At 43.3% G+C, this 12,911-nt stretch overlaps 1 protein-coding gene across 5 annotated transcripts in view; it reads right to left on the bottom strand.

Annotated features, from left to right (window-relative positions):
* DOCK9 (dedicator of cytokinesis 9) overlaps window positions 1–10,203 on the bottom strand; it is a 172,488-nt gene extending 162,285 nt beyond the window's left edge. For 3 of the 5 annotated variants that reach the window (XM_048492439.1, XM_048492445.1, XM_048492455.1), the window contains exon 1: window positions 9,890–10,203. In XM_048492439.1, the coding sequence (XP_048348396.1) occupies window positions 9,890–10,027 (138 nt within the window). In that variant the 5' untranslated portion in view covers window positions 10,028–10,203. The remainder of the gene's footprint in view (window positions 1–9,889) is intronic. The other 2 variants (XM_048492450.1, XM_048492461.1) reach the window with 1 other exon arrangement.
* Between the last annotated feature and the right edge of the window lie 2,708 nt (window positions 10,204–12,911).

Raw genomic sequence — 12,911 nt, 5'->3', positions numbered from 1 at the left:
TCAGTATAAGCACACACCTTTAAACAATTAATTATGTCATTGTGGTGACAGAGAATGTATCCCATGAGCTTACAACTATTATAAGAGAGTTAAAGAGGATGTAATTGCTCCATTTTTGGTTACAGTACTACTATGCTGCTCAATAGAACAGCTAGTTGAAGGTACACATGACTAAAAATGTGGCTTTTTAAATAAAACATACCTGATATTGTGGTATTACAAGGGATGGACTATGCCACCCGGAACCACTAAAATACATATCATGTCTGGATTAAGTTTCTATTTATTTACTCCCAATGTATTTGACTTTACCTAATCCATCACTGTTTCAACCACTGGCTTACTATCCTGTATTTAAAAAGGAAAAACAGATATATACATCATTGGCATTTCCAAATCTCTGGAAGATGTGTCCAAGTAGGCTTACATAGAAGATAAGAATGAGGTACAAAACTGAAGCATGAGGTACCCATATACCAACAGGTCAAACAAAATTAATGCAATGCTAAATCTTCCAAGTCCATCTTGAACAGACATTCCAGAAGGACTCCATGTCTGTGTTGGTATCTCTTGCTCTGCCAAGAGATACTTTTTCATTCAAGTAGTATGCGCAGAGGCAAACCACAGCAGAGATTACCCATGTGTGTGTACTGAAAACAAAAGAAACTTGGAGTCAATTCATAGTTTCTAGCTAATAAGTCTTTATTATTTGTCGTGTGCCACGGGAAGGGTCCCCACCGGGGCTCCTGTTGCCAACCCTCCTTCCCCTGCCCAGATGTTGGAACCTCTGGCTTCATTCCCATTCTCTGGGGAGTGGATTAAGTGGGGCATCCTTTTTAGCTACAGCTTGCTTAGGCTGACCACAGTTGCCTAGTAATTGTCAGAAGCTGGGGCGAATGGCTAGAGAAGCCCTCCTGCCAGCCTCTGCTCTGGGGCATTCCCTCTCCCTAGTACCGCCAGCCTACTCTACTTTCCCCTCTTCTTTCCTTCTTTCACTGTTCTTCTCGCTATCTGTACGCTCTCCATCCTTGAACCCCCACTCCTCTGCTCTCCCCTCCACCTCTCTCTACTCGCTCTTTTCCGTATCTCCTCCCGCCACCTCTCCTGCCTTCCACCACGTTGCCCCCCCTTCTGCCACTCTTCCGCCTTTTATCCCCTTCCTGTTCTTCAGCGGGGGTAAAAACTTCTGCATTGTCTCTGCAGCCCATTGGGAGCCTGCCTAGCTCGCGCATCTCGCCATTCCCCCCCTTTGCTGGGGCTTTCTCCGCAGGTTGGGCCCCCGCTTGGCAACCCGTCTGGGGAGAGGGTGGGGAACACCCTCGGATCCCCGGTGTCGTTGCGCCGGACACGAGACCTTCCCCAGCCAGAGGAGGGAACGTCTGCCGGTAAGTCCGGGGAGTCCAGGGAGGGGGTGAGGGCTACCCCCGCTCCCGGCCATTAGTGAACTCCATTATGGATAAAAAAGTGGCGAGATAGGTTCTTCATTCTAATCTAACTTCCTGGATGGCGAGGGATGCTGTCTATGTCTCTTGGCACACGTGGTATAAAATGGAGGAGTGTGTGCAAGAAAAGTGGTGTGTGATGGAGAAGCAGGAGGGAAGTTCTCGAAGAGTAGCAATCTATACATCAAAGTGACCGTGCCAGAGCAGTAGAGAAAAGGTGCCCAGTGTCTTGACCCCCTCTAGCTATCTGACTTACTGATCAGTCCCCCTCTGTCATTGAGGCAGGAGTCAGAGCAAAGTTCTTCACTTCCAAAAATTTGAATGGCATTCAAGGCCATAGAGAAGTCCAGGTCAACCGGGAGGGTCATGTGTAATGTCAGCTGACAGAACAGAAACAAAGAAGTGATCATGTTCAAAATTCATTAAAGTAGCATCACTTAAACTAAACTAGGAAATGAAAAGTTTGACCAAGAAATGCTACATAAAAGACATTCCTAACTTCACTTCTGAATCAACTTTGCAAACCTGCGAAAATTAAACAGCTGAATATCCTCTCAATCAGAAAAATACAGATGTTTCTTTTACAACTGGAGTTCATTTATGATATAAGAGTCTGATTAAGAGTCCTGATTTTCACATGTCCTGAAACAGAGTTGTTCTAGGCCCTGAACAGATTGGATTTGAATGAAGAATCCGACTTTGTATCATGCCCATCTCTTGCATCCCCCTGCAGCAAAGTACACTTCTCAAAAGAAGGGAAAGTTCTAAACCTCATGTATTGATCTGCAAATGGTATTTGACTCAATCTCCCACAGACCATTCTGGGAGAAATTAGAAGCTACCTCAGTATTATATAGGTTTTTTAATCTGATTAAACTATGCACTTAATTATGCACCTGTGATAAACGAGAAATGTGTTTTCTACTAGGAATGAGGAGATGAATCATAAGGGAGGATGCTTGTGGCAGGACAAGATAAGACCACTGGATGACTAGGCTGAAAGGCAAGGCTTGTATCAGATTGTATGTACTGAGCATGCTTAATAGGCTAATACATATCAACTTCTCCTCCTGCTCTGATGACAAACTGTATTATAATGAACGTACAGGAGGGAGCCACATAATAAGGAGGAACATGTAAATAGGCAGATCATAAAGTTGTCAGTCTAAGTACCCTTAGCCAATGGGGGAACAGAGAGGGTGAGGCGAATTCAGGAGAAGGGAATAAACGTACTGTGGATATACTGTTTTGGCGGAGTCTGCCCATGTGGGGACGGCTCCTCTTTCTTTGCAAATAAAGCTACTTAAAACTCTCTTCTGTTGGTTTGATATTTGGTAAAGAAATATTGGGCACCACACACCTAATTAAACACCTCTATGCTTTTAAATCTAATTAAACATCTTTATGCACTCTCTGAGCTGATGGTGAAGTATAACTACCTGGGTTTTTTAACCAGTTCAACTGTAGCTACTCACAAAGTTTGTCAGGGTTATGTGTTGGCCCCCACATTTTAATCTTTACCTGTATGACCTTACCCAGAAACTTTCAGCAAATGACATGCATGCCTCTCAATTGGCAGGTCATCTAATCCCTTCTCTTCTCTATGCTGACAATGCTGTCTTACGGTCCCTCTCAGCAGTGGCCTTGCAGCTAGCTCTTAAAATCTTTTCACAATACTGTGCAGCTGAATTTCTCCACATAAACATAAATCCAAACCAATGGTCTTTTCCAAATCTAGACAGTATTAATAATCCTCTCGGTCTTTAGATAAAACATCAACTTGAGCAGGGTTATTTGCTTAATTATTCAGATTTATTATTTCATGTCCTTCTCCCATGGACTCCCCATTCCCACTGCACCCTAGCAAGTACAAATACCAATATAGCAGCTATCCAATTTTTTAAAAAATAATGGTGGCCAACATATTCCATCAGCTTTACAGGAGTCTAGGCAAAAATCATGGCACAACTGCTATATGGGGTCCCTCTGTGGATCCAAGTATTGGTCCCAACATGGAAATCATTCAATCATCTTTCCTCCATACATCATTTGGCACTTCCAGACATGTGGCCTCTTTAGTCCTGTGCCTTGAAACTGGCATGAAACAGCTTGCCACCTCTGCTTGGCTTGCTGCCTTAAAGTTCAGACTGTTCTTACACTTCAAACCCCACCGCTTTTTTGTTCTGGGTTTATTCTAATCCCATTGCAAGTCCATGGTCCCAGTTTCTGGATTCTAAAATAGCAGGATTAGGGTCTTCCCTCTCTGGCTTGCCTGAGCAAGGTGTTGATAGAATTTGCACTCTGATGTTTAAAAAAAACCTGGAACTATCAGACTACAGTCATTTGCTATCAGATGTCAGACAAATTTGCTCTCAGTGGCATTTGGTTTTACTCCTTCAAGAACATTTGTCAGAAAGAAGTAACTACATTTTCTCACAGTTCCCTCCTATCGCCATCTCTTCTTCCTAGACCATTTCAATGGACTACCCATTACTGATCTTTTTGGGAGATTTTCTAGCATACCATGTGGCCAAAGGATTTGCTCCTGTGGTCTTGAGGTGCTGAAACACTGTCACATTTTTTCCTCTCATGCAAATTCTAAGGCAGTTTAAAACCTTCTCTGATATCCCCCCCTTTTTTTGCAACTTTTCCCAGGCTTTTGAAGGATTATCACTTACTCAATCTCCTATCTGGAAACAAATTTTACAGCTCTCTGACAGTTGCCAAATGCATCTTAGCTGCTCTAAAAATTCAAGCTACTGACATTAACTCAGCGCCTAGTTAAATATCCTCTAATTCTGTCATTGTTTTACCTGCAATTTTAATTTGCTCTCTTAAAATATGTATTTGATCATTTTTCTCAAAGCAACAAATGTCCCTAATATAATATATTTGAATTATTGTGATATTACTTTGTCTAAAAGCCTATATTCTATATCGACTTCCTTGAATAAATAAAATGAATGTTCTGAACATATCCCTAAATTAATCCTGATTTTAATAAAATATATATGCAATAATTTCAATATTGCTAACTCACAGCCCAATCCAGGGGAGGGGGGGACTGAAGCGAATTCTGGAGGTACTGCAGGCCTGCGTCAGCAGATTTGCCCTCCCCGGGGCACTTATCCTAGCCAAGGGGCAATCCACCAGCAGGCGGCCACCACATCAGTGTTCCTGTGTCACTACCAGCCTTGCCGTTATAGCAGAGGTGTTCTGGAGTTGTGGCCAGAGGTTAAGCCAACATTATCTCCAGGTACACGGGGCCTGGGCCATATGCCTTCTTTTGGGATGGTGTAAGTCCATTAAGCCATATGGTGGGCTTTCTGTCAGTTTTTTTGGGGGGGAGTTACCCTCCCCATGCCACCAGAAAGCCCTCTGGAGGCAGCAGGGTGGCACAGCAGTGGTACTATCCCTGGTTGCCCACGGCTCTGGATTGGGCTACCCATCTACTATACATCATGAAAGTGAAAATAGAACATTAGTCCCTAATATCATCGGGTTTTATCATCTACCCTCTCTCCTCTTTTCCTGGGAGAGATTTAGTTTATGGTTAAGCACTGGCTTTCGTGGGATGCCTAGGTTAGGAAATATTCGCTGTTTTTAAATGACATTTATGATAATTATATTTTAATGATTTTATGTATACCGTTTTGTGTTGTACACCGCCCAGAGCCCTCTGGGGATGGGGCGGTATATCAAATAAAATAAATAAATCAAATAAAAATAAACTGAGCTGGCAACCTCAGCACAATAATGGCATTTTATTTTGCCTTTCTCAGACTATAGAATAAAGGTTTTGTTGTTTTAGAATTCCAGAGGTTCTATTTATATATGTTGGTAAGACTTTACCTTAGCTCTGGCTCTCAAAACTTGTTTTACGATTCCACTATTGTTGAAAATAAAAATGGGAAATGTTACTTTAAGTCTACCTAATGGTATAACTGACATCATGAAACTCTATGGGTTGGCTCCAGATTTTGTTTTTCAAAGGCAAAATGGAACTTTCCCCTTTCTCTCACACTACAGCCATTGAAATACTGGTGGGGGTGGGTGGGTAAGAGACTGAGGAATGTCATGTGGAGGATCTGAGGCAGGAAGGAAGAACCAGTGGAAATTGCTAATTTAGTCTGAATGCAACCCCATGTTTCCAAATACGTTCACAAGGTAACACATCGTACTGAATTGTCAGTTGCAGGTTTTAGAACAAACAGATATTTTCCCTAGTACATGAACGCCTCTGCAATTTCTCAGACTTTTCAGACAAAATGTTGTCAGTTTCATGGAACTTTTACCAAACTGTCAACTGTATTCAGAAGATAAAGGCAACAGAGGTGAGCCCTTTCTAGGGTACGATGGGAAAGCTTTTCAGTGTCAGTGTTAAGTACTAACAAGAAATAAATTACAAAGAGAACAGGTGAAAAGCCCTGTGTTGAACTATGCACACTTACTGACAGAAATATATTGTTCATTAATATTTATATATACCCCATTATATGATCTCACTGGCATTAGGGCCTACATCCAGAGCTCTGGGGATACACTACTTGGTCTCTCAACAGCCCTCTCACCCATCAGCCAAGGAGTTGTACATATCACAAGGTCTGGAAACAGCTTATTGAAAAAAGATGGTAAAGAAAATTAAAGGAATTTAACTGTGCTGAACTTGGCCAATTAAACAGCTAGATTCAAGACCATCACATTTTTGGGGTATGAGCTTCACCAGGTTAGCCAGTTAGAGAGGCACAGAACCTCTAAGTCACAATCACACTTAAATTACACAGCAATATTTTCTGCATCACACATAATCTAACAAAACCCTAATATGTATTGATGAAGGTTTTCACCGCCAGAATCAACTGGCTGTTGTGGGCTTTTCAGGCTGTGCAGCTGTGGTCTGGTAGTTTTTGCTTCTAATGTTATGCCTACATCTATGTCTGACATCTTCAGAGGTATGTCATGGCAAGATGTGTTTTCCTCCCTGGCACAGAGAAACACATCTCACTCTGACGTACCTCTAAAGATGCCAGCCGTAGATGCAAGTGAAATATTCAGAGCAAAAACTACCAGACCCATGGCAACACAGCTTGGAAAACCCACAACAGCCAATAGCCCTAATAATTAGCTGGAGAACACCAAATTTTACCTCAGTACACAGGGTGTGTGAGATTTGCTTTATCACAGTAGTAGTTACACTTCATCACATAATAGCCAAGACACAGATGGAGCAGAATGCCAAACTGTAGAGTTCCAAATATGACTCTGAAACCTGGGGAGGGGCTTCTTGGAAGAAGGGAGGTAAAATAGCAGCTGGGAGTGTATCAATGCAGAATGCTACAAGCTGCTGTATTTCCTTCATTATGTCTACGTTCTGTTCCTATGAATATCTTTTACAATGCTAAATTTCCTAAGTGCTGCAAGCATCTAACATTTGTACAGCCAACTCATTCATTCATTAGGTCACAAGTACACTTAAGCAGCTGTGAATTATTTGTGTGCACACTACACACACAGCAGCAAAATGTATGACTTTTGCACACCACAATCTCATTAAAAAACACACCAGCATTTTAAAAAACCGCTGGACAATCTGAGAGAATGTGAAAAAGAATTCACAGAGAATCCTTGTGCGCAGTAAAATTCTAAGAACAAAAAAAGTATACAGAGCAAGTGTTGCAGTTTTCCCAATATCCTGAGCCAACAGTATTGCAAACTTAAACATATCACACAAGAGAAGATCAGTTGATGTGCCTCAATGAATTTAAAATAAAACAGAAGAGTCACTGAGCAGGGCATAGAAACTGCAATCCAGGAGGACCGACAAAGCAGCATAAACATGGTAGAGAACTCCCCAGACACAAGCTAAAAGGGTCTTTAAGAAAAACATTATATATTTGGAGACCTATAGCCAAAGCCAGAAGCATCACAGTTATTCTGAAGGGAGCACTGGTATGCCCCCTGATCAAGAAGGAACGTTTGCAGAAATCTGAGAGGCAACCGTTCATTTAAAAATTACCTAGATCTGAAAAACCAAAGAACTTTCAGGAGAAAATGAACGAAGCATGCAACAGCCATTTGATGTGTAGTTATTTCACATAGGGATTGATATGACTGCAATGAAAGGAGCTGTTGTGTTCAACAACAATACAGCCACAATGCTAGTTTTAAGGTAGAAGGAAGTACAGCTGAAATAGCGGACAAATTGTATAATGAGTATACAATAAGAAATATACACAATGAAAACATGGTAGGTTAATAAGAGATTCTATGGAAAATGTGACATTGAGCTCATATTGCACTAAACACTAATACAGTTCCTTTGAAATCTAGCCAGAATATTGTACTCCACTGATTCCGTGATGGCTCAGACTTAACAGCTGAAAAGATAGATATTTGATAGGCACTTGTGTCACCCTAAGTTCTAGAAAGGGATCAAAACTACTGTAAAACCACTGAATTAATGAATCAATGAATATTGTAAGGACCCTTTTCTTCTCTTACTCTCCTTTTCTTTCTGTAACTTCTTTTAATTTTTTCAATAAAGTATTTAAAATTTTTTAAAAAACTACTGTAAAAATTCAAGGACATGGTCAAAATCTTAAAAGTTAAAATACATAAAGCCAGAAACATGGCAAAATTATTAGGCAATGGTATCAAATTCTAGGATTTGCCTGAACCTTGGTTACTTAATGCAGACATTAATAATCATTAACAGAGGGAGCTAAAGCTGAACTAACTCAAGAGAAACTATTTAAAATACATTCATAGTAATACAGAATTAGCTAAGAATTAATAATAGCAAAGAATGAAATATGAAGCCTGCCAAAAATGTAATATTTCTATTCTCCATGGATTACCGAAAATTTTATTAGAGGGGTTTTATCTGAAAGCAACTATCAATTCTTCCTGAGAAATAAGGCAGGTATTCAAGTTGCCAGAAGGGTCACTGGACAGCAAGACTTAATATTGCTTAAAACAAGATAACAGACATATTTTTTTTTCTTTAAGTGTTTCAATCTAATATTTGGGGGAGGGGGATAAGGAGAACCACAAGGGAGAGCTATTTATCTGACCTTTTAGGTCCCAACATGGTGGGAGACAGAGAAATTTCTTCTTATCAATTTCAACTAAAATTATTATTGTTTATTATTATTATTATTATTATTATTATTATTATTATATTATTATTATTATTATTACCCCAGAGCCCTATGGGGTGGACGGTATAAAAGTTGAATGAATGAATAAATAAATATTAATTCAATTTAATAAACCGCCCATCCCCGAAGGGCTCTGGTATAGCAGAATGCAATGGGATCTATAAGGTCAGATAAACTGCTCTTCCTTGTACCTTATTCTTATTTTTTCTCCAACCTGTCATTGTGACCTCTACCCACATAACAAGAGACACCAAGACAAAGACACTCATGCAACAGCCTGCTAGAGGCAGTGACAAGTATGTATGTAACCCAGATTTCCAGAAAAACAGGATATTAATCAAAGCATGACCCTAATACCAACGACCGTGCCAAGAGCCACATCAGCGAGTCAAGTATGCGTTCTGCTTTTGTTAGGTATGTGTGATTTTACATTTGCAGGGCAGACAAATGCTTCCTGCAGTACTGTTACCTTTAACGCAAAGGTAACCTGAAATCCCCATCCAAGTTTCCAGCCACTCATTCATTCGCAGACATCTCCGGGAAGGAAGCGAAGGCGGGACTCAGCTGTGAATGGACGGAAGTTTTTACAGAGCAGGAGGAAAAAGCCCAGGTCTGGAGCCAGATGCTGCAGATGGAAAAGCACCGCCCTCCTCCTTTCCTTTCCCATCCTTATCCATTCAGCATCCCGATTCAGAGAAAGGGAAAGAGGAAGCATCCGAGCAACGGGATATGTGTCAATACGCGATTCACTGAAAAGAGGGGAAAACCACCCGGGATCAGGCATGGCCTTCACTCCCAAAACGCACATTTCCTCCCTCAGCCACGCAAAAATCCTGCCAGAAAACTTTTAGAGAAATAGTGACGTCTACGGTGTGTGTTAGACAGAAGCAAAACCGAGTTGCCAACACGGCTCTCTTTCTCCTCCTTTTTTTCTGCGTTATATCACCCAAGAACTAACGCCAAAGGGAAAGGCTCACTGAATGCTACGGTGGGGGCAGCCCTCAGAAAGAAGGCGTGCAGGAACTAGGGCTGTTTGAAAACGATACCCTTTCTTGGCGATAACCCCCCCTTGAATCTTGCGTGTCTGCCAGGTACTTGGAGTTTGCATGAGGGCAGAGAGGGGCAGGCAGGTTGGCTCCATGCCCAGGACAGAAACTCAGCAGCACTACGGCAAACTCCCCCTCCCCGCGAGGGCGGTCTGGAAGAGGCGGAGGGGAGCCATCCCAGCCAGGTGCGCCCCATCCCCGCGCCTGCCTCCTCCTCCCACCCTCCCTCCCCGCCACTCACCACCAGCACGGAGCCTCGCACCACCTCGGAGACGCTTTGCCGCAACTCGGCGGCCGTGCCGGGCTTGCTCAGCGCCCGCGTGAACTTGCGAGTCTCGGCGGAGACCGGCGGCGGCTGAAGCGGCATCATCACAGCCATCGCTCCCGCAGACGCGGTCCAGCCGCTCCTCAGGGCGCTGAGGGGCGCCGTTGGCGACGGAGTGGGGCGCCCATGCCCCGGCCCCTCCCCCGACCGGTCCGTCACTCGAGCGTCGTCGCAGCTGGTCTTGGCGCCGGTTGGGCTCGCGCTGCCTCTCCTGTCAGGTGGCCCCTCCCTTCGCGCGCGTTCCCCTGGCCCAAACACTGGCACGCGGGAGGGGAAGGGAGGGATGCGTCTCGCGCGCTGATTGGTCCCGGGCGGATGGGGAAAGAATTAATGGGGCGGGGCCTGGGCGTTCTCTCCCCCTTCGCCGTGCCACCTCCGAGCTTGTTTCTTTTACGCGGCACCTCATTGGCTACGGGCATTACCTGGGCTGCTACTCCCCTACGGCCACTCTTAGTTCTCGTCCCCCGCCCCGCGCACCCTGATTGGTTCTTCCTAGAACAGTGAGAGGGCGTGGCCAGAAGAAAACGGAAATGGCTTTGCCAGCCTTCCAGGCGTTGGATCCCGGGTCTGTCTGGTGCACCTCTGAGCAGGTCATCCTGCGGGTGATGGAAGAGGCGTCCTTAGCAGACAGTGCTATTTTTGTCTCCCTTTTTCAGAACACCCGGTCCACAACGCTGGCCAAGGCGGAGGCTTTGAGGCGTAGGTCCGTAGCCAATGAAAACACACAATTTATATTGTTAATAATAAATGAGACTTCTTCCTAATTCTTAAACCAGCATTTTGAAGACCAGCGTTGCTGCTTTACGTACGTTTTCATCAAGTGACTTTGCAGGGCTGATTCATAAGGGAGGGGAATGAAGCTTCCCATGAGTAATGCATATTGCATCTGCACTGGCTTGCTTAAAACGTTCCAGGTGCTAGTTTTAAAGACGTAAATAGTGTGGGCCTAAATATTTTAAATACTAATTAGTAAATTGAATTTGGGGAATGCATATCCTACCTTGCTATCTGAGAAGTATTCAAGACAGCATACAAAAACAGGAAGATAAACGCAACAGCCAAAATTGCAAATAAAACGCTGGAAGTTCCATACTCCAACAGATTCTTTTTCATTTGTGTATTTGAGTCAAGGAGGACTGGTAATCTCATTGTACTACTAAGTGGATATAGCTTTACTTCTGCTTATTACATGAACAATGTGATCCTTAAAGGGTTTTTTTTCCACTGCCAGAGATAGTGCAGCCATAACAAAGCTGTGCTGTCTCCAAAGAGGCTTGCTGCACTGCAGACAGCAAGCTGAAAGCAACATTGCCCCTTCTCTGTAAAATTGTATTCTGGCACCCAATGGGCTGCACCACTTATTCTTCCCATGAAAGTCTGTGCTGGCAAATGGAGGTTTCCTGGACCGAAAGAGCTCAGAAATCTAATTAAACCAGGCTCTCCCCCAAGGATCACCCCCTTTGGCACTGGTGCAGGCTCCTGTGTTGGAGGTATGCTGACACCCAGGTACTGTGTTGCTGTATGGCTTCCTGACCGCTTCCCATAAGCTTCTTATCTCTCTGTCCACCAGTTCTCAGTATTCTAGCATCACCAGGAGACTGTACCAAGTTCAGGAGTACTACCAAGATGGTTCTCAATTTTTCCATTGACATCTGCATAACAAAGTGAATGTGGGAAACAGTTGAAAGGGAGCAAACCCTGCTTCTCATTTGAGATCCTAGGGTCACCACAGCTACTGGATAGATTTAGATTCTATTCAGGTTGTGTTAATGAATGAGCGCCTGAAGATAGGGCCAGGCCCACTACTTTTTTCAACATTAATATCAAGAATAGCTGTCAGCAGGCTTGATCCTACCTACCATAAGATGATGAACCACCCATCTCAGGTGGGAGTGGTGAACTGAGAGAGAACTTGCGCAAACCTCTAAAACACATCTGCCTCCCAATAAGGAATAGGGATGCCAGTGAACATGTTCAGTAGGCAACTGTACTGTGTTCAGCAGCTGTGCTTGCTTGTGAGCAGAACCTCTGGTCTGCTTATTTGTCTGCCATTCACATTGAACAGAGCTGCGGCTATGTAGCAGCTTTGACAGTGGAGTTCAGTTTCCTTGTGGTGGTGAAGTTTCACTGCCATACCTTATTGGGACTTTTGGTGCAGTAGGTGAGATTATTCTATCCAGGACCATGGCTGATCTTGTAGCTAAATTATGTGAATGGAAAAATACTCCTCCCATAAGGCTGCATGAAATTGTACATGCATGAAAAAAACATAAGCATGAACTTAAATATCATATAGTATGGGTTTTTTAAAATAGTATTTATTTATAATCACTGACTGATAATGCATGAAAACTGCTGCGCTGTATTGTACTGTATTGTGCATGCATAAAAGGAAGCCCAATGATCAGACACAAATTGCTGATGAAAAATTGGCTTCTTGTTTGCGAACAGCAAACACCAGTGAGCTGAACCAGTAGGGGTTCAGGCAACCCTGGTAATGAAGCAGACGAGTTAAAGCCCCACCTCCTCCATTAAAATCCCTGTGGAGGTGGATAGGAAGGCAAAGCAAGAGCCTGCCACTGAAAGAAGAGAAAATGCACTGGAAATTTCCATCCATCCCAATTGTCAGGAGCTGCAGTTCACATTCTGCTCAATAAGCTGCTTTCCCACCATTTCCCTGTTTTGTGCAATGTTCCCTCAGAGGGAGGAAATTGCCTCACCTGTTATCTTATCAGCTCCTTGTGCAAATTGCTTCTGCCTGAGTTTCTTCTCTTCATTCTAACAGAAAAAGAATAATTGATGGGAGCATCAGATCATCAAGGGGTAAAAACCACATGAGCCAGCCATATCATTCATTCCCACTGCATAAAATATGTTTTGTGGGAGAGGAGACATACTTGCAAGGCAACAAAACCTGCCTGTTATCCCTGTCATTTGA

Source organism: Sphaerodactylus townsendi, linkage group LG04 (assembly GCF_021028975.2).
Source record: "Sphaerodactylus townsendi isolate TG3544 linkage group LG04, MPM_Stown_v2.3, whole genome shotgun sequence".
In the NCBI taxonomy this organism is placed as follows: Eukaryota; Metazoa; Chordata; class Lepidosauria; order Squamata; family Sphaerodactylidae; genus Sphaerodactylus; species Sphaerodactylus townsendi.
Note: the sequence above shows the minus strand (reverse complement) of the source record. Positions and strands in the feature narration are given on the sequence as shown.